General features: G+C 48.2%; 1 protein-coding gene across 1 annotated transcript in view; it reads right to left on the bottom strand.

The window, feature by feature from the left end:
* The window catches only part of IQCA1 (IQ motif containing with AAA domain 1), a 116,929-nt gene that overhangs the window by 23,147 nt on the left and 68,030 nt on the right, over nucleotides 1-25,752 (bottom strand). The window contains exons 10-15 of the mRNA XM_005871709.2: nucleotides 21,366-21,472; nucleotides 20,818-20,916; nucleotides 18,703-18,758; nucleotides 16,963-17,045; nucleotides 11,170-11,277; nucleotides 6,733-6,932 (exon numbers count right to left, since the gene is read on the bottom strand). Coding sequence (XP_005871771.1) covers nucleotides 6,733-6,932; nucleotides 11,170-11,277; nucleotides 16,963-17,045; nucleotides 18,703-18,758; nucleotides 20,818-20,916; nucleotides 21,366-21,472 — 653 coding nt within the window. The remainder of the gene's footprint in view (nucleotides 1-6,732; nucleotides 6,933-11,169; nucleotides 11,278-16,962; nucleotides 17,046-18,702; nucleotides 18,759-20,817; nucleotides 20,917-21,365; nucleotides 21,473-25,752) is intronic.

Raw genomic sequence — 25,752 nt, 5'->3', positions numbered from 1 at the left:
TCTGCTGAGCATCTGTGAGGGGCAGGCTCCGTGGTGGGAGGCAGGGACGTCTGGGACCAGGCAGACATGGTCGATGCACGGGAGCGGCGGGGAACAGGCCGCCGCAAGGGAGGTGCTACCGTGCGGGGAGCAGGGGTGGGAGCTCACTTTCTTGGACTGTAGTCACTGGGTTTCTGTTTAAATACTAATACCTGGGGCATTCTGAATTCCTACTACTTTAAAATAATATTTTAAATTTCTCTTTCCTGCATTACCTTCTGTGAGATTGTGGGAGTTACCTTAAGTCCTGACTGGGTGTCAGTTGGGATAAACTGCAAATGACTAAGAGCCAGGAGCTCGGCTGGGCTGATCCTGTATGGAAAAAGGTAAACCGAGGCAGAGGAGAGGAGGGGGCTGGGGATACAGGTGACGTGGGGGAACTAGACTAGTAACAGGGACAGGCTAGTGCTATTGCTGACAACCAGGCTGCATTCGAGGGGAAGGTGTGTGGAGGTGACAGGCGCCAGGCTCACAGAGCATCGGGTTTCCTCTGAACCTCCTCTCCTTCCGGCCCCTCCCCACACTTGATGCCGGCGTGGAGAAGCACAGGCCACACTCAACTCCTCCCGGCACCTGCTAGCCTCAGTTAAGCAGGCCACCAAGCCAGTGTCGGGTCCAGGCCACGTGGCCTGTGAGTCTGGACAAAGGGAGGCCATGGTGCTGCCCCTGCCTCGAGCGTTTCCAAATTGGTTAAAAATTCTTGAATGCCTGTGGCATCGACCCTGGTCCCAGGCTCATCCCCATGAGCCCGGCCACAGCAGGAGTGAACGCACCCAGTGCTGAGAGTGATTTACAGCCACAGAGCGCTCTCCCAGGCCTGCCCGAGAGACCGCGCCCCAGGCACCCACCGCCTGTGCCCTCCTCCCTGCGGAGCCCACCCCGTACTGCTGCTCAACTCTGCTGTGATCCAAAAACTGCCCTAAAATATCATGTCTATGTAAAAATAAAACACCTGAGGTTTGATGCCTACATGTGCGCCCTGCCTCAACTTGAAACTGCACGACACAGCGCAAGGTGACCAGGCTTTCTGGCCGAGGACCCACTCAGGACCTGCGTCGCCAGCCCTCCCTCTTTATTTTCACACCTGATGCTGCACCACAGCCGGTAACCCTGCTCCTCCCTCCCCCTCTCACTTGGGTAGCTCTCGCTTTTGGGTCCGGTGCAGGTCTCTGCTTTATCCTCATTGGATTTCACCTTGTAAAGGCAGGGCTGACACATGTATTACATTTATTACACATCTGTGTGTGTGTGTTTAAAACTTCATCTACGAATAGCAACGCCGCCTTTGTTTGGGTTATTAGCCTGGAGAAGTCTCCATGCCCGACTCCTGGCCCAGTGTTGACACCAGGACATCTGGGCAACACCCTCTGGTGCGCTGCCATGGCTGCCGAGAGCCCAGCGAGGAGCCTGGGGGGTGGGGTGGGGTGGCACCGAGGCAGAGCAGCACCCTAGGCTCCCTTCGTCCAGGCTCCCAGGCCTCGAGGCCTGGATCCGACACTGGCTTGGTGGCCTCCTCAGCCCATTCTCCCGAGAAGGACACAAGAATCACTGGGCAGAGAGAAATCTCCAAGGTCCGAAACTCCGGATCAGAAGTCCCTGCTCCAGCCTCCTTCCCTGGCTCCACTGGTCTGCCCTGGCCGTCTCTGGGGCGGCCTGGAGGGCAAGGGAGGAGTGATGGCGAGGGGGCTCAGGAAGAAGTGGGGTCCTGGTGGAGCGCGGCCAACAGGACACATGGCTTCCAGTTCCTTCCCTTTTCACGCTAAAATGCCCGCGGCTGACACTTTAACGCAGGAGTGTTACCAGGACCCAGCGCCCCAGGGCAGGGCTCAGGGAACCTTCAGTGCCCTGGAGGCAGTGGAGGCCAAGGGATTGGTGGTGGGAACAGACCTGGGCTTAAGTCCAGATGCCAGCCCCTACGTTCCTTTGTAGTGTTTGGTCAAAGTAAGCACTCTGAGCTAGTCTTCTTGTTTGCAAATGGAAACGTTAATCCCTGCCCCATCAAGGGCTTGGTCCCATGAAAAGCAAAAGCGTGTGTAAAACTCCTTCGTGTGTGCTGGACTCCTGGCCAGAGGTCAAGGTCAGTCCTTCCTGCTCGTCCAGCCCGACTTACTCTTGTGAAAACCCAAGGAGGCCAAGGCTGGTTGAGAGATGGCCTTGCCTTTTGTCCATGAAATACTTATTAAATATTACTCACCACATTTCTCAACTGGTTAGATGACAATATTCCTAATATTTTCCCACTAAAGAGATGTATATTCTTCTCCACAGATAGCTTTAGCAGAAGAGAGAATTTTAAATAACAGTAACCACATTTCTTAAAGGAACCAAGCTTGTTAATCCATTAAAGCTATTGTGTGTGAAAGAAAGGAACCCTCCAGAAATACTGAAAACAAAATGGATTTGAATCTGTGGTTGTGAAACGAATCAGAGACGTGTCTTCCCAGTGTGTTTTCACGTGTGCAGGGTGCTGGGTGCGAAGCAAGGCCGCCGGCCAGAAGTGACCATATGAACGGCTTCCTAACGGGTGCCATCTCTGCTCTGCGGAGGTTAATTCTGCCATAGGAGTTCTGTACCAGAAGAGATGGTGAGTCACCAGGCCTCCTGTTATTTCACCTTCTGCAGCAGCTGCCACAGATCCATGCTGGCTGCCCTCAAGCCTCAGCCCCCAGGCCATGGCTCAGGGGACACAGGAATGCACGCACAGCACCTGCCAGAGGTTTACCAGCTTTCTCTCGCTTAATTAAAAGCAAATACCTCTCCGCAGTGCAGATAGCTGGTCTGTCACTCATGCCGGGAGGCAGTGTCCTCACAGCACATGGTTGTAATTGAATGACTCCTACACCTGGGCTCTGGGTCTTTCATTAATCAGTTACACACACAGCAGAGGTGAAGCTTAATGAGTGTCTGACGTGGAGTGGCCTTGGTGGGTGAGTGTGCCATTCCACATTTTGAAAATTTGACACATAGCATGTTGTGGTCTGCATCATGTCAGTTTGCAACGATTCTAAAAAAAATGCCAGCACAGTTTATTGGATAGCAAGGGGAAAAACCTCTCTGCAGCAGAAACAATTTCCTGAGCATTAGGACATCATGATCATGCCATGGGCTCTGTCCTGGAATCACACCGGGAGCACTGAGCCATACAGTGGGTGGGAGGAGACAGGCTTAATCCACCCCAACCTCAGGGAGAGGCTGGATGAGGCACTTGTTAAATCTGGTGGCTCTGGATGCAGACTGTGGGCTCATGTGGCAACACTGTCACCTGGAAAAACGACTTAAATGCTCTGCGCCTCAGACCAGGGAATAATATCTGTAAAGGGCTGAAGAAAACATATGTCAGCCCAGAATTCTATATCTAGCAAAACTATCCTTCAAACAATGGAGGCAATATGAAGATATTTTGAAAAATAAAATGGAAACCAAGACAATTTGTTTCCAGAAGATCTGCACTAAAATAAATATGAAAGGAAGTTTTGCAGCTAAAAAGAAAATTACAACAAATGGAAAGTTGGATCAACAGAAAGGAATAAAGAGTACTGCATATGGGAAATATGTGACTAAGCGTAAAATACTAATTTTTCCCTCTTAAATTCTTTGAAGGACAAACGACTAATGCAAAATAATACCCTATTGTAGTGTTTATAACATTTCTAGATGTAAAACATATGATAAAAACATATAGGATTACATGGTTGTAGGATTTGACATTTTATGTAAAACAGTACAATATTCACCCTTTGTAGACTGTGCTAAATTAAAAATGGCTAAAATAATCTGTAGAACAATCACTAAAAAATAAGAAAGAGTTTTTGCTAAAGTACATGATTGTTTAACTGCTGTGCTTTGTACCTGAAACTAACACAAAATAATATTGAATGCAAACTATAATTGAAAAATAAAAAATAAGTGACATTGCTAAAAAGACAATAGAGAAATTCAAGTAAAATACTAAAAACTACTGTGTTACCCAAAAGAAGGCAGGAAAACAGAAAAAGAAGAGAAAAAAAGGAAAATGGGATAAATGGAAAACAAACAGCAGAATGGTAGACCTAACCCAACCAGATGAATAACTGCATTTAATGTAAATGCTGCAAGCAGTCTATTAAATGGTATATATTGTTAGACTGAATAAGAAAGCAAGACTCAACTATACCCACAAGAAATGCACTTTCACTATAACGACATTGAAAATGAAAGGGGATCAAGGAAGCTGATCAGACCAGGTATACTTCAAGACAATGAGTGTTACTAGAGACAAAGGGGACAGCTCCTAACGATAAAATAACCAATCAGAAAGACATAACAGTTCTGATATGGTGCATCTCATGACAGAGCTACAACATCCACGGGGCAAAACCCGACAGCTACAGGGAGAAATAGAGAATCCAACAATCCTAGTTGGAGCTTTAACACCCTCTTTCAATAGTTGACAGGACAAATAACAAGAAAAATGAGAAAGTGAAAAAGCAAATCACAGAGAAAATTTGCAGTATGTTATGTCCGACAAAGAACTTGTATCCAGACTATATGAAGAACTCTAACAAATCACAAGACCAACAGTCCCATGAAAACTGGCAAATTACTACTTGAACAGACATTTTAAAAAATAAGTCATACAAGGGGCCTAAGAGCACATGAATATGGTGGTTACACAGCTGCGTATATTTTTCAAAGCTCATACTTAAAACGTATACTTAAGATCAGCTCATTTTACTGTACGTAAATTTTACCTTGATAGAAAATAGTGCAGGAGATAAAGAAGGACATAGGTTTGAATCCCAGCTTGGCCACTTGACCTTGGTCGCCTTGGACAAGTTGCGTCACCTCTCAGAACCCCAGTTTCTCTCTCTGTAAAATGGGGATAAGGATGAACCCCCTCACATAACAATACAAAGGTGTGGAACACCTAACTTGTTTGAGGTGCTCTGTTAAATAACTCAATGATCTTCCTCTATTCCCTACCCACCGTCCTCTTCTCCTGCCTCCTAGCTCTTCACATTCTCTCTCCATGGGTTCCTTCTGGACCAGCAGGGAGGGGAGGAGAGTGGGGAACGTCCTACTACCTCGCCACAGGGTTGGGTCCATGTGGCCAAGGGAAGAAACCCCACTGCCCTCACGTCCTTACTGTGGCCACTGGGATGACAGGGAAGAGGAACTATTCCTGTGGGCCACTGTTGATGACAACCATTGCCTCAGGGCCCCCTGAACACTGATGCACAGCCAACATCTAGCCCCAAGTACAGTGCTACGCATCTGCATTGATATAGTAAAGCTGCCTTATTCTAGCCACTAAAAATACACTGAACAGCATAAAGTTAAACTTGAGCTATTCAACCAAATAAAAATAAAATTCTGTGAAGTTTTAATATTATATATAAGTATTCTGTATCAAAGGGCTTTAAAACTTGGTAATCTTTGTGCTATATATGTATGTTATTTATCTATTTATGTATCTACTAGAGGCCCAGTGCACGAAATTCATGCACTCGGGGGTGGGGGGGGTCCCTCAGCCTGACCTGCACCCTCTCACAGTACGGGAGCCCTCGGGGGATGCCCAACTGACGGCTTAGGCCCGCTCCCCATGCTGGCTGTCAGACATCCTTAGCACTGCTGCAGAGGCTGGAGAGGCTCCCGTCACCCCTGCGGCGCTTGCCAGCTGTGAACCCGGCTTCTGGCTGAGTGGCACTCCTCCTGTGGGAGCGCACTGACCACCAGGGGGCAGCTCCTGCGTTGAGCACCTGCCCCCTGGTGGTCAGTGTGCATCATAGTGACTGGTAGTTCAGCCATTAGGTTGATTTGCATATTAGCCTTTTATTATATAGATCTATCTACCAAATCATCTATTTATCATTTATCATCTATCTATCACTCTATCTAACAATCATCTATCTACCTACCTACCTACCTACCTATCACCATCATCTACAGACAAACTATATCAGAGAATCATTGCTTTCAGGGCTGGCAGAGCACCTCCTACCATTTGGTGTGGCTCATTCACTGTGGGGATGATACAGTGGAGGCTCAGGGCGGTGCAGAGCTTATCTAAGATCGTAGAACTGGGCGGTGCATGGACCTTCTAGTGCAGCGGTCACCAACCTTTTGGACCTCACGGACCACCAGTGGTCCGCGGACCACTGGTTGGCGACCGCTGTTCTAGTGGGTGCTGGGTGGCCGGGTAGGGGTGGCTCAGGCGGACTTCCCTACCCACTGGCCTATGATGTAACTGAGCATGGACATTATTGGGGTCGGCTTGGCTTCCTGTGGGCTCCCCTTACTACCCGTGTGAGGAGCTGACGTTCAGAAGGTACTGGACTTGGCAACTCATGCGTGTGAGAAAGGACCCCGAATGCAAAGGTAGATGCCATTACTGGAGGAAGGCGGGCTGAAAGAAGAAACTGTGGATTTAATTTCCAAACAGAGGTGCGAGCATTTCAGAGAGGGTTCCTGTGGCACAAGGAGGCGGCCTGGGGCACCGTGGAGTGTTTATGCAGAGGAAGATGCTGTTGCTAATGGTTGGATGCTCAGCCAGGTGCAATAACTAAGACGTCTGCAAGAGGACGCAGTAAGGACGTTGGAGAGGGATGTTCACGTCAGCCTGAGGAAATGACCTGCCAGGGCCTGTGCTAGTCGGTTTAAGGGGACGAGCTACCGGAGAATGGGAGCCCGAGAAATGAGAAGCGTCATCAGTACCTTGAGGACCACGTGTATCATCATCTGCAGGCCGCTTTTGCCCGGGTACTTCCCGGCAATGTTCTCCGCGGACAGGTTGAAGAGGTTGGCGCCCGTCTCGCTGCAGATGGCGTGGACCAGCATTTTCTTCCCGACCCCTGACGGCCCGGCCAGCAGCAGCGACTTCACCATCGGTGCGTTCTGGTGCACCTCCGCGGAACCTGCAAGAGGCAGAGGCCCAAGCTCTCAACCCCGCCAGGAAGCCAGAGGCTCACAGACCAGGCTTCCTTGAGGCCACGACCCCACACACGATGCCCGTGTCTGTGACTCTGATGACTGCGTCCATAGCATTTTCGCCTCCTCGGCGTCTGAGGCACTTTGATTTTTAGTCGAGGTGGAGCCGTGGGGTCTCCTTGGGTATTCGACACATGGTTTCTCCTCCATCCCTCATCCTACACTTTCCCCCAAACTCATAATTTTAAAGAACATTCCTGCAATAACTTGCATCTGGCATTTTTTCGGGGGGCGGGGGATGGAAGGGGATGGGGTTCCTCTGCTTGTCAGCAGCAATATCATGTCCTTTGGAAGCTTGGGAAGAGGATGTGGGGATGGAAGGGGGTGGGGTGGGGGGAGGACTGCCGAGTGTCCGTTAGCGATTCTTAGGAGACCAAGGGGGAACCAAGGATGCCGTGGCCGGAGCTGGACTTCTTTCTTCTGCCTGGTTTCCCACCTGTCGAATCATCGTGCTGTCACTCAGAGGTCCACCCGTGCCTCAAGCTCTCACCACACCGTCCATCTCCTGCGAGCGCAGACGGCACTCAGACTTGAGCACCTCCCACCGTCCTGAGCACCAGGGGAGGGCCCGGGCACTGAGTAATGACTTCCACAGGGAGTGGAACTGCGGCCGGGGAAGGGCTGTGGTGCAGGCAGCTGTCGCTCTGGTTTGCTTTTGCTCAAGCACTGGGCACTTTCTGAGCAGCTATAAATATATCAATATTATAATTACTATTGTGCTGTTCCTTTTTTCTTTTTTTCGTGTAATTGCAAAGGTATTGTGAACGTACCAGCTCATTGGAGACAGTTTTTGTGGTTACCTAACATACTCCACATGAACTAGAATGCCGTTTTGAGAAGTTCTTTTTAAAATGACATTAAGCAGGCATGCTTTATGTGTGTGAGGGGTGGAGACCCTGCTTTCCACCACAGGAGAGCACGCCCATTCGCGGGGTCTTCTCAGCAGCTGGGCATTGAGGGCTGCTTGGGCCCTGGTCCCAGCTGGCAGCCTGTGGGGGTCCAATGTGAGAGGAGTCAGAGATTGCTGTGAAAAATGTATTAAAGCTGAGCAGACATGATGAGAATGGAAGGCAAAGAGTGCTAAGACCCCTGAGAGCCACAGAAAGTTCAGAGAAGAAACACATTTAACTTGGGGGTGGCTGGGTGGCTGGAGGGGGTGGCTCAGGCGGACTTCCGGGAGGAGGTGGCGTCTGAGCTGGCCTCTGAAGCACAGGTAGAACTGGAACTCGTAGAGAAGGGAACAAGTGGGAAGATTCCGAGTGAGGGGGATGCAGGCCTGCTGTGGGGAGTCAGGTGGGTAATGGGGGAGCGGCGGATAATTCTGACTGGTGCTGTGACTGGGCAGCGAGGAGGTGGGAAGGGAGACGGATGCCAGCTGCTGGGGCCCTGGAAGGTGGTCAGGGTTGTAGGTTATCCAAGGGTGCTGGCTGAGGTGGGGCGGGAGGGGTCCTGGGAGGGGTGGCGGAAGACTGCTGAGGGGGGAAGGGGACAGGGTGTGGGAGACCTAGGAGGAGGTGCGCACTTACTCCGGGACACTGACTTTCCAGGAGGAAGGGGTGGTCACCAAGGTCGCTCGGAGAGGGAAGGAGGGGGGTCCGGGAAGGCCTCTGCACCCGGGGCCTCGCTGACCTCGGAGCCGCTGATCGGCCGGGACACACCTGCCACAGTGTCCACGGCTCCTCTTGCCCATCGGAACGTTCAAGGGCAGTTTTAAAAAAATACGGGGAATTACACAGAGATAGAGTGAATTTCCAGGCTTTTCGGTTTGGGGAGGATTGGAGTCAGGGGGCCAGTGTTCCATGCGCTGAGCCAGCTCTGCTGCTTCCTGACACTGGGCTCCTGGCGGCTGGACTGGAAAAGCGGGTTCGCCGCCATGGCCACCTGACGCTCCTGCTGGGAAGCGACTCAGTTCCCGTGCAACTCCCGCAGGCTGTGCCGCTGCTCCTGCTCCGAGGGCGCCCTCCTTCCTTCCTCTTCCCTTCCTGCTCCGGAAGGTGACGTGTCCAGGAGGGAGGGTGTATGCGGGGCAGGTGTGTCCTGAGTGGGAGGCTGACAGCTCAGACCTGGTCCCAGGAGCCCAGCCCGGAGGCCAGCAGAGCCGGTGCTGGAGGCCAGGCATGGACAGTGGCCTCAACCTGGGTCCTCGGTGCCCTCTGCCCAGTGGCCAGGTTGGTCAGTCCTGGCAGTGGTGACCTGAGGGGTCCGGGCCAACAAACACATTCCTTTTTGTGACTTGACACCATTTTAGATGCTGGAATTTAGATGAAGCACTGGGAAGGCAGACGTGAACACATTTCTCTGTTGGCCTTGGTTGTGCACTGCATACACATGCACAAGCGCGGGCACACACATGCATGCACACACACACACACACCCGTCATGAGAAAGACGTTGAGGTCAGCAGCCTGAAGGGGCGTCAGTTCCTCCCTGACAACGCCCGTCACCTGCACCAGGAGCCGAGGATGCAAACACACCCTCGTCCCCCTTGTTAGGAGTTTCCTTAAAAGCCCGCCCGCTCCTGGTCCCTCAGCTCCAGTGCCTCCCGTGACACTGTGATGACGTCTGAGGACTAGTCTATTTATTTCATTTACAAGGACCCACAGATATTATATACGTACTGTGTTGATCCCAGGTATTGTCTACTTGTTTATGTTATATATATTTATCTTATATATATTTATGTTATATATATATGTTATATATATTTTATCTGCATCAACCCCAAATTCCATTTACTACTTCTGACATTCAGTTAAAAGAGGAATGCACTACTTCTTGCCAATAGGTTTAAGTTCTTATTTAAGTTCTTATTTAAGTCAAAGGAGAACAATATTCTAAGTGCTCAAACCACTCTCATCTCATTTTAAAGCAAACTGCCTGGCAGGTGTGGTTCAGTGGTTGAGTAGAGTATCACCGTTCGATTCCAGTCAGGGCACATGCTGGGTTGCAGGCTCGATCCTTGGTAGGGAATCTGCAGGAGGCAGCCAATAAATGATTTTCTCTCATCATTGATGTTTCTCTCTCTCTCTCACCCTCTCTCTTCCTCTCAGAAATCAATAAAAATATCTATATATTTATATCTCTATCTCTATCTCTATCTCTATCTCTATCTCTATCTCTATCTCTATCTCTATCTCTATCTCTATCTCTATGAGCCTAAGCAACTGTTCGACTATTCTACCATTCGACCAGTAGCTATGACATGCACTGACTACCAGGGGGCAGACACTCTGACCGGTAGGTTAGCTTGCTGTTGGGGTCTGGCCGATAGGGACTGGGTGAGATGAGCTGGACACTCCCTGGAGCCCTCCCATGGTCCCTCCCCGGCCCCGATTGTGCAATGGTGGGATCCCTCAGCCTGGCTTGCACTCTCTCAAAATCCTAATCCAGGACCCCTTGGGGGATGTCGGAGAGCCGAAGAACAAGCAGGAGGACCCCACTGGTGCATGAATCTGTGCACTGGGCCTCTAGTATAAAAAATAAAACAAATTAAACAATCAAGAAGTGATCTCTATTTCAGAATGGTGGTCAGAGAACAGCCTAGCTGGGTCCCTGCCCCTGCCCCCATCAACTCAGGCCATACACATATTAAAGTCAAAAAAATAAAAACAGAAGTGAACAGCAGCAGCAGCAGCAGCAGCAGCATATCTTTCTGTCACAGAGAGCCCTGCCTTTCCGACACCTCTGCACACAGCGTAGAACTCAGGTCCCTGTGTCTGAACAGCCATGACTGAGTCCCACTCAGCAGTGACACCTGGCAGAGCCTCGTCCCTTGGATTCATGCAACACCTTGACCGACTCTCTTAAGGACCTGGTCACAGAAGCCTGTGTGTTAGGCAGCTGGGAAGGCAGACGTGAACACATTTCTCTGTTGGCCTGTGTGTTAGGCAAGCGGAACCTGGGCCCTTTGCCTAATCCGAGGCACTTTAATTGCAGGTGCCTGCGTTGGCTGGTATTTCCCCAGATGATCGCCCACCAGACCTTCCCGGGAGTGCCTTTTAGGGTGCCCTGGGATACACCATCACGATGGGACTATCCTCACTCAGAGCTCAGGAGGAAGAGTTAAGCCCCAGTGCACGGTGATGACAACGGGAGACATGGTCAAAGCCAGCAGGTGGTGCGCTGGCCTCTAGAATAGTCCCAACAGGCTCGTGGGGTCTTTACCTAGTGGCAGGATCCCATACAGTGCGATGAGCTGTCTGACATCCAGGAGGGAAGGCATGGGCTCTATGGAGACCCGGCGAAGAGTGGCCCCCAGGTAGCTGTACTCACCTGGGGAAAGAACCAGAGGACATATGAGTGGGAACTGCTGGTAGGACCTGGTGATTTTAGCACTTGATGCAGATCTAACATTTCTAAGCAAATATAATCCATGATGGAGGGTCATTCTGAAGGACACGTTTTCTCAGAGAAAGGCTCAAAGAAGTGTCCAGTCTCGAAAGCATACTGGGGTAGTAACTGAGCTGTGTGTTGACTGTGACACTAATCTCTTCATATTAAAAACAAAAGTAACCTCCGAATATTGGGCTTGTGAAGAGGAACAACGTTCTAAAACAAGGGATGTACACAGGAGACTAAGAGATGCAGGTTTTGTTTACTTTATATTCCAGGCGAGTCTGACGTCTGCACACACAGATCGCCAGGTGAAGTCCGCACTGGAGCGGTGAAATCTGACTCTGAAACACACTCATTCGAAAGGAAGGACACGAGTCTAATTGAGAATAAATAGAAACATCTCTTTTTGAGGGTAATACTCATTTACATTTTTAAAGGATCACTAAAGGAATAAGACCGAAATAAATCTTTACAGGATTAATTAGAAGGCATCAAAGGGCTTAATTGTGAGGAGTCATAAATCTGAAGTGTTATTTTCTAACTAATTTAGAGAAGGTCACCATGAAAATGAGCTTGGCGGTCTCATTTGTGGAGGACGGACCCTGACATGCTCATAGAGTCTTGATTTGTAGTAGAATCTGAAGTAAAAACACTACATGATCACTTCTTCTGACTCTTTCTATAACAAGTTCAGATCTTGCCTAGCTTTTGATATTATATATGTAGGACAAGTATACATTTATGTGTGTATATAAAAATACTGAAAAAAATGCTTGTGTGCATATGAAATATTGAAAATATCAAAAGCTTCAAAGCATTTTCCAATGCTAAGAGAACTGGAGTCAAACACCAGATGACGCTTGCTATTTTGTTGTGGAGGGCAACCTCGCAAAGCCTCCACATGAAAAAATAAAGTCCTTGGTAAAGACACGAGGACGGGTGTGCCGGTGGGGAGATGAGTGATAACGAAAGTTTCTGCTTCTGACCCCGTCCCTTTTAATGAACAGGTAATAAACAGAACAGTGGTTAATTTCACCGTCACTGGGATTGGGAGAGAGCCTGTAGTCAGCATTAAATCCAGTCCTTATTACTGTAAACATGACATGAGCAGTGACGTGAAAGTGACCCCCATGTCCCTGCTTAAGTAAATCCACACTAATATCCAATGCACCATTTTTTCTAGCAGAAATTTACTCCAGTTAGATAATTCATTTAGGCTCAATTAGTGGCTGTGGGTTCTGACAGAGTGGAGGACACAACGAGTCGGGGCCGTCTGCCAAGTGATGAAATGCATTCTGAAAGTATATGACCATATTTGCAGTCACCCAGCATGGGAGCCACATGCCTATGTCACCTGCCCAGCCAGGACGCAGATGCTAGCTCCTCCATGGGGAGGAGAAGGAAATGGAGGTGAAGAGGTACTTGAAGTAAAGGGCAAGGAGACCTAGTACCATGAAAGGAGGAGGAACAGGGACTCTAGGATGGATTGGATTGCGTCCCCTTAACCTTCCTAGGTTGAAGTCCTAACCCCCAGCATCTCAAAGGTCACCTCATTTGGAAGTAGGGTTGTTGCAGGTGTAACTAGCTAAATGAGGTCAGGAAGGTGGGTCCTAATCCAATCTGACTGGTTTAGCATACAGGAGAAGGCTACATGAGGAGGGACACAGAGATCAGGTGATATAGCAGAAGCCAAGCAACACCAAGGGCTGCCAGCACACCAGCAGGGACCAGAGGAGGATGAACTGATGGGGTCATTCAGGCTGCGGAGCCCGGGGGCAGTGGAGCATCCAGACTGGAGGACCAATGGGGCCAGGCAGCAGGAGAGAGGAGGGGGCTGCAGCACAGGAGCTGGTTCTGCCTCAGTGTCTTCGGAAGGAACCAACCCTGCCAAAACCTTGATCTTGGTCTCCAGAACTGTGAGCCTGGTATGTTTGTTAGAACGTCTTGGTGTTGGTCAATGGGAGTTGATATTCTCAGGTACAGTGAGATACTTCAGTATGTGGTTTGCATTTCTGTTTTAGGAAGCTTCTCATGAATAATAACTCTTGGTATTTGTTCTGTTCCTTCCTTCTGGCTTTCTTTTTCAGGACTTCATTATCTGTATGTTGGATCTTCTTTGCCTATCTTTAGTATTTGTTACTTTCTTTTGAACCCTTTTAATCTTGCTCTTCATTTCCAATTTTTTTTTAAAAAAAATTTTGTCTTTCACACTCTATTTCTCTTAAAGCATTATTTGTTGACTTTATCCATTATAATTTGGTTTCCCTTTATCATTAGTATTCCTTGAGTTCTGTCAACTCATTTCTGAGTTTTTCTACTTCTATTTATACATTCTTACATATCGTCTATAATTTTCTTAATTTCTACATTCACTTGGTTTGAAAGAGTAGGTGCCAGATATGTCTACTTTATCGATCTTTTTGTGAAATAAATTTGTTCCTGTTTTTTTTTTAATAGAAATGTTGCATAAGCTTTTACTGTGAACATTTTCCATTGCTTAAATACATGATTAAAGAGAGTTCAGGGTAGCTTTTAATGTTTCACAGAGCCCCCCTTTCTGCTGTTTTCATTTATGTTAGAAGTATGGTGGCTTGCTTTTTCAGATGTCCTTGTATGGTGTCCCTCCCCCAACTTTTCTGGACCTTCTCTTTTATCTCTATTGGCCTTGTCCTGCTCAATTGTAATTCTAGTCCCAAGAGTTTCTTGTCAGTATAAGGCCATCTGGGAAGGGCGCTGTGGTAGGTCACTTTTAAGAGTGAATAGAGGTTGGATTGCTCTAGCCCAAGCATGTCAAACTCAAAGGCTAACATGGGCTAAATAAACGAGGCATGCAGCCTGTGGGGCGTGAGTTTGACATGCTTGCTCTAGCCGCTATGTACTCTCTTATTTTACCCCTTTGCCCTCATCTGCTTCTGGGGTGGGCAAAGCCCTCCCCACTGGCGCTGTGCATTCCAGTGAGTGCTTGCCGTTAATTTGGAGACCTCTGTTCCCTGTCCCCGATAGCTTGCACTTTGAGATCTGAGGAGAAACCTTGGCATTTAGTTTTAGTGTAAATGTTGCCCACAGGTTTTTATTTTTGTGAAAATAGACAGTTTCCGTGTCTATTTTTATGAGGGGATTGGAGGAGATCCTCTGCCATCTTTCAAACTAAGGGTCTTCACTGGAAAAAAGTAAGGAAAATGTGGAAAAGACCACAGGGAGACAGCCCTGGTGGCAATTCGAAGAACTTTGTCAGACTGGGTCATTTTCATTGGAGGCCACTCCTCAGTGGCTGATCCCCTCCACTCTGACCTTAGGCATCTGAAGGATGCTGCCTGGAAGTGGACAGAGATCACGGAAAAAGTCCAACAGGTAAGAAATTAATAAGAAGATGAGAAACAGGTCCACTATTTCTTTGAGACTTTACCATGTGCCAGGCACTGTACCAAACACTAGGAATCCAGTGGAGAACAAAACAGACGTGATGTGAAGGAGGAAGAAGGCCAGGAGGAGAGGACTCAGGGATCCCAATCTCAAGTCCAGAGTTCTGTTAAAAATATCATTTTTTTGCCCTAGCTGGTTTGGCTCAGTGGATAGAGTGTCGGCCTGCGGACTGAAGGGTCCCAGGTTCGATTCCAGTCAAGGGCACGTGCCCAGGTTGCGGGCTTGATCCCCAGTAGGGGGCGTGCAGGAGGTAGCCGATCAATGATTCTCTCATCATTAATGTTTCTATCTCTCTCTCCCTCCCTCTTTGAAATCAATTAAAATATATTTTTTAAAATGCCATTTTTTTTCATAGGCACAGAATTAACATAATCAAGGGAGTCTGGCAAAAAACCCTATAGTCCTTGAATAAGAAACACATAAAATAAACAGAAACCCAACACATATTCCAATATACCCTGGTAAAATTCTTACACTCTTAGGAACTATGGAGGCTCCTCCACGGCCTCAGGAAGGAGATGTGACTTTCTTTCAAGGGGATTAAAGTGACCATTTTTTTTTTTTTATCAAAGGGCGACATCAGCCTTCTTGCTCCCACAGACCCAATTGGGCCATTGGATACGCAAGAATGAATAAGATGGAATTGAATTATAACAGTATTTAAAAAAGAGAGAATCCATGTGTCTACACTGATACCACAACTTTACAAGGAGGTTTCTTCCTAGAAGAACAATACCTAACAAACACAGGGGAGCTAGACACAGAACGCCGCCACCTGACAGCCACCATGGCAACAGCCGACGCAGCCAAACTCTGCAGGAGATGCAGACACCTTGAAGCCGGTGAGGAACAGACTCTCCACGGCCTCAAAACGTACCTGCCCCCCAACTATCCGTTAGTGAAAAAGTGGAAAGTGAAGCTTTACAGGGAACCTGGGGAACAGCTCACTGGCCAGTGATTACACTTATCACCCGTGAGGGACCAAGGGTCACCGTGTGTCCCCGATGTGAACTGCCGAGAAGGTCACAGCGTCACCGGAGCAGCTTTCCTGTTACACGTGTCTCACGTGAATCAAGTCCTAAGAAAACCGTCAAACCAATTCAGTCGAATGACAGTCTGTGAAACAGCTCCGACTGTTTAAAAAGGTAATTCTGTGAAAGACTGGAAAATGCTGGAAACTGTCCTGGGTTGAAGGAGTGAAAGGAGACTGAAAAGGGGTGACCAGCATGTCTCTGATCCTGGACTGGAGTCTGGACTGAAAAAGACAGACAATTCTACAGGACATTGTGGGACTGCTGGTGAAATGGATTAGGAACTAGATATTAACTGACAGCATTATATTCATGTTAATTTTTTTTGTTAATCCTCACCTGAAGATATTTTTTTCCATTGATTTTAGAGAGAGTGGAAGGCAGGAAGGGAGAGACAGAGAGAGAAACATCGATGGAAGAGAGACACATCGATTGGTTGCCTCCCACACGCCCCCAACCAGGGCTGGGGACTGAACCTTGAACGGAATCAAAGCCAGACCCTTCGGTGCTCGGGCGATTCTCTAACCACCCAGCCTCTCCGGCCAGCGCAATGCTAAATTTTCTGAGTGTGGCCATTCGTCTGTGGTTATGTAGGAGAATTTCCTTGTCTGCTGTGGACACCTGACTGAAAGTGACATCCGAGTCAGGGGGTGGGATTGCGTGGAGTCTTTAAGCTTTTACTTTGTTTTCAGGTCATCACATTTTTTAAAAATTAAGGAAAAAGCATTAGTTGAATTGGTGATGGCAAATGTCCCCCCACCTTCCTCCTGACTCCGCCAGTGGTGGCCCCTCTGGAAGGGGTCCTCCCGGAAGGACTGAGTGTGGAAGCACCAGTGCTGTCCCCTCAGCACCCCTTTAGCCATGAACGCATGAACACGTCTCTGTGTCCTCACATCCTCCATTCAGCTTCTACCAGAAAGAATGCCCCGGGGAACCTCGCCACCAGGTTTGAAAACCTGCCTCTTCCGAGTCAGGGGCGAGAGCTGGACCCATTAGTTCACAGCGGAGTGAATTCAAATCAATTCAAATCCAACAAACACTGTGAGCCACCGTGGGCCAGGTCGGGGGTTGGACAAAAGCACAAATGGAACATACTTTCAGCTCTCGGGAACTCCACACCCCGGGGTGGCCTAGCGGCCGCACGCATGCATTCCTCACCACACTTTACCGATGTAGTCGGAGAGGTTGACTTTCAGAGTCTGGACCAGGAGCCCTTCCTCCACCAGTTCCTTGTACAGAGACTCGATGGTTCTGGGAAGGGAGCAGACGGTCGGTTTCATGAGCACATACGCAGGGGCAGCAGTATTTCCACTAATCATCACATCTGCAGAGAACTTCAACCAGATCGATTTCAAAGTACGTTTGTATATGTGCAAACAAATGGGTTTTTGAGGCATTTCTACAATTTTGGGATAAATTAGACTTTTAAAAAAAAACAATACGTTCACACATTCATGTATATAGCAGATGTTTCCCAGGAACACGAATGGTATCTAAGGACCAGCTATAACGCCTGCTGTCTGTCCTTCCATTGGTCTTCATGATAGCACAAATGTGAATTAGAAATTACCCCAAAATAGTAACACAATGGACCATAACCATATATTCAGTTAGCATCGGCAAGCTGTGGTAGATCATTAATCCTCCTCAAAATTGATGTGTCCTTTTAAGCCAATAGCATAATCGTTCACAGGAAATATGTATAAAGAACAAAAGACTTACAGGGGAAATGATTCCAGTCTACAGTTCTGAGCGTGATGATCTTTCAGGAGGATATTATACTTTTCCATAGTGTTTACAGACGTCAAAACCACTTCCCTAAGAGGTCCTTGGGCACACAGCCAGCACACGGGTAATTTATACTAATTGAGGGAAAACATGGAGGTACTATGCCCCTTGATGAATGAGACTCCCCAGTGAAATTAACTGGGGCCCGACTTGCAGGAATTCAGATGGGTCAAGTTCAAATATTGTTTGGCAGAGTCCTTGGAGGTGTTTTGTCTTTTCCCTTTTCTCTCCCAGGGGCCTTACTCTTTCTTTAGATAGAGGAGCTGTAAATGTGACGATATGTAAACAGCTCCGTGGCTGCTCGAGGACCCAGGTTAGCGTGGATCCAGGTTAAAGACTTCAGAATATCAGGTTCAAGCCAAATACCAGTGGGATGAATGTTAATTCAATGACCCCAGCCTTTGATTGACTGGAGTTTTATTCCACCAAGTATATTTAAAACACGGTGCCCTCAGCTGAGAACGAAGGAGGTTTTAATTGTGATGGAATTTGGGATAACAGGATCTGACCTATGTCAAGGAAATATCAACTGTAGCAGTTTAGCTTGAATACCTTATTTAATATAAGCATATACCATGCACAAAATATTAACATGAAATGAAAGATTCTCTAAAGAATGGAAACTCTATATTAAGAACACAAACCTATATTTGAATATTGCCAGTGAAATGGGCTTTTGTTATAGAATACCTTTTCACCTTCAAAACTACCTTAAGCTATTATAAAAATACTGGATTAAGGTTTCTATTAATTTGATGAAAAAGACATTTCTTAGAGTGTCTCCATATGTCCTCAAAAGTTGGATCAGGATGCTATCGTTTAAACAATTTCTAAGACCCCCATGAATTTTAAAACGTAAAAAAGGTCACATGAGCTCAGAGGCAATGGCCCAACATGTGCCTTCCGGGCCCATCTTCCTGGTGCATCTCCCAGTAGGTGCTGCTCCTTGTACAGGGCGCACAGAGACCTCACTGTGCCCGTGACACCCACGGAGTGTGGGGAGCCAGCAGGGGCCCCTTTGCCAGATGGAGGCTGAGGACTCAGGTGTGCCCCATCCTCCTGTGGGTGTCCCCCCCGTGCCCCCTCCCCGTGCTTTACAACAAAACAGGGCTCTCCTTACCTGTCAGCCGTCAGGTCTTTATCCTTCCCCCTTCTCCCTTTCTTCCCCTTATTTTTCTGGAAGACAATGGAAATATCCAACAGGTTAGGAAAAACAAGGAAGCAGATTAACTCTAGAAATCAGCTAAGGGAGCTGGTTTCTGGCGGCGGTGGGAGGCCGAGGAGAAGCGGCTGTGGTAGGGAAACACGGAGCAGATAGAAGGCTGGCTCCATGAACGTAGGAACTGGCCCCAAGACCCCATGTTGCCCAGTGGACACGTCCCTGGGTGGACAGAAAGGGAGGGCAGCACCGTGAATCCGCATGGGGCCGCATTCCCATCAGGCCCTGGGCATTGTGATTCTGTTTCTCTGGGCTCTGACACAGGGTACAACAAAGCGTGAGAGGGCCGTGCACTCAGGCTAGCAAGTCACGCGTGTCTTTGGTACCCAGTCACCTCTCTGTTAGCACCCAGTCTGAAACCAGGAGCCCACAGGGCCGGGCAACTGTCCACCTCTGGTTCCCAAAGGGCTCTGCCTTCAGAGACTCGGGACAGCAGGGGAGGCGCAGAGAACATGATCTTTATAACGGGGCCTGTGGCCTCTCTATTCTGATGAGAACACCCCGCTCCCAGGAGAAGGTTAAGGTGCCTCAGCACAGGCACAGTGCTTCCAGCCCGGCCTCTCTCCTCCTTTCCTGCTTCATCTTCTATCTTAGGCCTCTTCAGGCGACCTGTGATCCGCGCCACACGGGACTGACCGCGGGCCCTTTCTTAACGCTCTGCTCTTTCTCTCCTCCCTATTTCCTCATTCATTCATTCATTCATTATTTTCATTGCAGTATAATTTCTGTACAATAATGTATACCCATGGCTTCTCCAGAACTCTGATGACCTATAAGGTTTTGTGCTACAACAAGGTAGGAACTCAAGAAAGAGAGAGATGGCCCCGAGAGGCAGGGCCAGCAATGTCATCAAGGAGTTGCCAGCTGATGAATGTGAATCGATTAATTTACAATAAGAAATAGAACTGTCCAGGGAAATGGACCCTGTAGATGTCCCCCTGGCCAGAAAATCAACATGGAACTATAACAACTGCTTACGAGGCTGCTTGGCGAGAATGCTGCAGACCAGCCGGCTGTAAATCTGAGCTTCCCACGATGCCCTCCCCGGGTTCCATTCATTTGTTGGAATGGCTCACAAAATTCAGGGAAACATGTCTATTGAAGGATATTGTAAAGAATACAGACCAATAGCCAGGTGGAGAGACACAGGAGGCGAGGTCTGGCAGAGTCCTGAGTGCAGAATCTCGGTGAAGTTGGGGTGCGTCATGCCCCTGGCATGTGATTTGTTCACCATTCTGAACACTCTCCGAACCCCGCCCTGGGGTTTTTATGGAGGCCTCTTCACGTCAGCACGGTCAATGACCCTCTCCCTTTCTGGCCAGCCTCCCTCCTCTAGAGAATGGAGGTGGGGCTGAGAGTTCCAGGCTCCTTGTCATGGATGCTCTTCCTGGGGACCACCTCCCATCCTGACCGATTCAGGAGCCTGCCCAGCGCTGCCCCATCAGAACAAGATGTTCCAAGTGCTCCTATCACTTAGAAATCTACAAGGGTTTCAGAAATTCTTTGACAGAAGTAGACAGAGACCAATATATATATTTTCTATGACCTCACAGGGCTCTAGGAAGGGAACTTTAATTATTCGGGTCCAACTGGCTACTCCGAACCACTGTGAGAAGGATCCATGGCAATTTAAAATTCAGTTCATCTGATCTGCCCCCGCCCCAAAGAAGCTGCTCATTGCCATCGACCCCACACCCTCACAGATCTACCTACAGGGAGAGATGGGTGGGCATGTGAGGCACGTGCCCTGGCTCCTCTAGTTCCCCTCCAATCGTTGGGGCCTGGACGATCAGAACCCACAATGGTGAGGGTTGACTTTATCCCCACAACCCGAGGGCTAAGTGGTAAAACAAGGCAGATTCAGGGAGGGAAGGCATGTTCCCCCGGAAGCAGAGGGACAGCCAGGTGGGCTGGGCAGCATCCTGGCCACGCCGTTGGAGCCTGGGAAAGGGGCTCCTTGTCAGGGTTGGAATCTTCCCTCGGCCTCATCCCTCCCCACACTCATTCACTACTCACATTTTTACCTCCTTTCTTTCCTGCTTTGACCGGAAGTTCCTTTTCTCTATTCACGGCTAGTTTGATGTTTTTCAGTTCCTGTCTCATCAGCTCATCAACCTAGGTGAATACAAACACACGGCTTTTAGGTGACTTCCATGCCTTGTGTGCCCTCAGTTCCGGGTCGGTCATGAGGAGGACGGCGCTGCCATGAGGGCGTGGTGTCAGCACGCCAGCAGTGTGGCTCTACCTCAGCGGTTCTCAACCTGTGGGTCGCGACCCCTTTGGGGGTCGAACGACCCTTTCACAGGGGTGGCCTAAGACCATCGGAAAACACACATATAATTACATATTGTTTTTGTGATTAATCACTATGCTTTAATTATGTTCAATTTGTAACAATGAAAATCCATCCTGCATATCAGATATTTACATTACGATTCATAACAGTAGCAACATTACAGTTATGAAGTAGCAACGAAAATAATTTTATGGTTGGGAGTCACCACAACATGAGGAACTATATTAAAGGGTCGCAGCATTAGGAAGGTTGAGAACCACAGCTCTACCTGAACCCGGATCTCCGACTCCAGCTCCTTCCGTTTCTCCTCTTTGATCATTTCCGGATCGTAGTCCTGGAGGAAATTCAATGACTCGTCTTTGTTCTTCCATATTTCTATGCTCCAGAAGGACAAAGAAAAGGAGAATGAATATTTCTTTCAACATGAAGACAGGCAAGCAGCTCCTGCAACAGAAAACACACGTTTACTTTCTACACGCAGGTCCGGCGGGCCCACCTCACTGCGGGGACCGGCGACTCAGCAGGAAAGCTGGCCGGGCACAGTCAGTCTGGATCCAGGTCTGGCAAGGACAGAAGACCTCAGAGGCTGGAATGGGCCCATGTGGCAGGAGTGGGCATACAGGAGGGGGATGACAGCGGGGCTGAGTTTTTATTATTTGAAATAACCACTCCCACGAGTGAGAGAGGCATGGGCCCATGTGGCAGGAGTGGGCATACAGGAGGGGGCTGATAGCCGGGGCTGAGTTTTTATTATTTGAAATAACCATTCCCATGAGTCAGAGAGGCCTCCCCCGTTTCCAGAGTCAGAGCACGAGGAAAACAATGGCGTAAAAGGTCTATATCATCCCATTGGTGTGAAAAACGCCTTCAGTCACAAATAAATGAACGTCATCTTGTCCCGAGCCCTCCGGAAGGTGAGTTTGTGGTTAGCGTGTTGGGTGTGTGCACCGAAAGCTCAGCTGGTTTGCTGAAATGTTCATAAGCTTAAATGAGGAGAATTGGAGATGGAGGAGTAATAGCACGCTTCTTCTTATGTGTTTAAAGTTGTAAGCTTCCCCCCTCAAAAATACTATAAAAGGTTTAAATGTGTCCTATTTGTTAACAGTAAATATACGATTAACTAATAACAATAACTAATGAGAATGTACTATCTACTTATGACAACTCTTTTCTAACTTATATGATGACTAAATCTTCTCCAACAGTGATTTATAAGCGTTTCAATAAAGCAAAACTGCTTTGTTATTTATTAACTTTGCTTTTCACTTAGATACTAGTTTTACCAAAATCGGGAAGCAATGCATTCAATAATGAGAAGAACACATCAAGAAACAGCACGTGCTGGCGAGGATGCAGGGAGGAGGGGAGCCTTGTGCACTGTTGGTGGGATGCAGGCAGGCGCAGTTGCTATGGAAAACAGTATAGAGGGTCCTCAAAAAGAAGTTAAAAATGCATCTGCCTTATGACTCAGCGACTACACTTCTGGGTATATATCCAAAGAAATCCAAGACACTAATTCAAAAGAATATATGCACCCCTGTGTTCATCGCAGCATTATTTACAATAGCTAAGCTATGGAAGCAACCCAAGTGCCCATCAATAGACAAGTGGATAAAAAAGGGGTGGTACCTATACACAATGGAATATTACTTGGCCATAGAAAAGAACGAAATCTTACTATTTGTGACAAGACAGCGTGGATGGACATAGAGGGTATTATGCTAAGTGACATAAGTCAATTAGAGAAAGACAAATACCATAGGATTTCACTTATATGTGGAATCTAAAGAACAAAATAAATGAACAAACAAAATAGAAACAGACTCATAGACACAGAAAACAGACTGTTGGTTGTGGGTCCAACTGGCTACTCCGAACCACTTCACACCCTGCTCCCCTGGGGGGTGGGGGCTGGCTGAAAGGAGTAAGAAGCACAAATTGGTAGTGACAAAAAAGTCATGGGGATGTAAAGTACAACATTGGGGATATAGTCAATAATATTGTAATAACTGTGTAGGGTGCCAGGTGGAAAACACATAAAAATTTTTTTAAAAAGCAGAAAGGGACACAGACTTCCACAGAAAGGAAAGCATGACGCGGTTACTGATGTAACAGCAGTCGCCCCTCGGGGCCAGTTCCCGGCGCTGTAACTGTAACACAGCGATGCAGCCCGCCGACCGCACCTCCACTCCATTCACGGGCCAGGCCTCGTTTCCACCGAGACTTTGCCTTTCTCATGACACTTCTGCACAGGGCACTTCTCAATCCCTTCAAGAATGTCACGGACATTTGTAAATGCAGGCAGCCATTCACTGCCCTCCAAGGGCAACCCCTGCCCTGCTCCCCCCTCCAGCAGAGAATGAGCCTTTATCTGAGACTGAAAAGCAGGCCAGGCCCTTTCACACGTTAGGGGGTGAAGAGGGAGGGGGCTTCATCTCAGCGATTAAAATGCTAATGTTTGCTCTGAAAAGGAAAACCTTTGATTTTTAAGAAAAGAGATCTAAGACAGGACATTTCATTTCTTTAAGTCACCGAAGACCTGGCACATAACACACAAAATGCCACACCACCCGCCCAGGGGAGTGACACCGTGTCCTGCTCCGGAAGGGCCACTGGGCCTGCTTTGGTTTTAGTTGTCGTTTTTTTTTGTGTGTGTGTGTGTGTTTTATTTTGCCGTAATGGAAACAGATATTACACAAAAGGCATGGATAGTCTCAAGAGCTTTCCTGGAGCGTTTCCTCGGTTAAAAGACTTGGCTTCTCCAGGAAACGTAAGATTTTCCCCAAATTAATTTTTCCTTTTATCAAAACAACGCATGCACATTGTCTTCAACAAAGTTCGAGAGTATTAAAAGATTATAATGAAAAATTGTCTGTCCGCCTCCAGGACATTGCCTGATGACATTCATTCCCACGTTCATTCATTCATTAGAAAATGCACTGAAAAAATTCAGATGTTTTCATAAATCTGACTTATTCACATGCTATGTAATTTATAAGTACTTTCTCCACAAATTGTTAAATTCAGACTTTATGGAACCTCATTACCAGCCAGGCACTGTCCTCGGAGTGGCCCAGAGCAGCAGGCCCTGCTTCCAAGGACCCGGCTTCCCGCTGCAGGAAGACAGTGAACACACACATCCAAGTCAGATGGGGGGAAGTCAAGCTGGGTCAGGGTGGGCACAGCGTCAGGCGGGGAAGGCCTGCAGGGACAAGCATTTCAGGCAAGGGGAACAGAAGGTACGAGGGCCCTGAGGTGGAAGTGTGATTGCCTTGCAGGTGGAGGAGCAGAGCAGCCTAGGGGAGCAGGGTGTGAAGTGATGTATTTTCACATGAGCTTTGGCTGTTTCTCGGGTCTTCTCCCAGTGTCTAAATAACATGCTTATAGCGCTACCTGTTGATTTACCAATGTTAGCCATGAGCTCCTGACTTCTTATGATGGTCGATGAAGATTTTGCTCTCTCCCACTTTTTCTCTTTGTCCCTTGTTTTCAGAGAAGAGAGCCAGGCCTTCCAAATGCTGGGGAACTGTTGCCCGTGTGCGTGCAGGACAATACCTAGATTACAGGGCACTGAAGTCCCCTTCTCAGGATGTCCTGGAGGACGGGCTCCACCTCAACGAGGGGGTAATGAGAGGATGAGGGGGTGGCAGTCAGGAGAAGCAAAGGAGGCCCGAGGATGAGGTGCCCGAGCCCTGGGAGCTAGGGCTTCTGGTCAGTTACCTAATCTGTTGGAAGGCAGGGAAAATGAGCTTGAAGGTCCAAGAGAATATGAAACAAGTGAGGGTTTAACTTACACAAGCTACCCAGCATATGGCACTGTCCCCACCCCATCCACCGCCACCATCCAGTAGGCGTGTTGCTGGCATGTACCACTCTGTATCTCCAGGTTGGCACAGTGCCAGGCACACGGGAGACAGCCAATGATGTTGAATGGATGTTTTTGATAGTGACTGCTCCGCTCTGTTGTTAGTTAAAGAGTGGATGAACTCTCAAACCTCAGTGACGGCAGGTCTATCAGCACCTGCCGACAGGGGGCAGTGATGCTCACCTGTCCTGGTTGTTGTGAAGAACTGAAGTCAGCATGGGAAACACTAAGCTTTGCATGTCTGGGGCCCCTAATAAGTTTAAACTCCCCCCCACCCCCCCGCCTTCCTCCCCAGTTAGAGCAGCACCCAGTCCTGCCAACATTGTCCTCTCCTCTGGGCTTCTCCCGCAGGTCAGCCTTTCACGTAGAGCAAGACCCTCACTCTAGTGCTTGGTGAGAAAATTTTAGGGGTACACGACACTCTTACTTTGGATAACTGGTATATCAAACCTGTAAGGACACTGCGATTGTGGCTGAGGATGAGGTTCCATTTATTGGGGTAAAACCATGAGTCAATTTAATAATATGTTATGTAATCACCAGCATGGGTGCTGTCCAGACAGGACCAGAGTCAGGAGGAGGCGCACATGTGCCTGACGCTGGGGAAACACCACTTCACGCCCTTGTTGCATTTCTGAGAAATTCCCAACTACCACCAACCAGCACCAACGACAACAGTCCCCGTGGCCAGTCATTCTGTGCTGGGGTTTATCCTGAGGGTGGAGTGGACCCAAAGGAATTGGACAATTGTTCTTGTAAATCTTTGTGGAAACATCTGAAAGGCCGATCC

Source organism: Myotis brandtii, unplaced genomic scaffold (assembly GCF_000412655.1).
Source record: "Myotis brandtii unplaced genomic scaffold, ASM41265v1 scaffold354, whole genome shotgun sequence".
In the NCBI taxonomy this organism is placed as follows: Eukaryota; Metazoa; Chordata; class Mammalia; order Chiroptera; family Vespertilionidae; genus Myotis; species Myotis brandtii.
The sequence above is the reverse complement of the archived record's forward strand: the minus strand, read 5'-3'. Positions and strand labels throughout refer to the sequence as shown.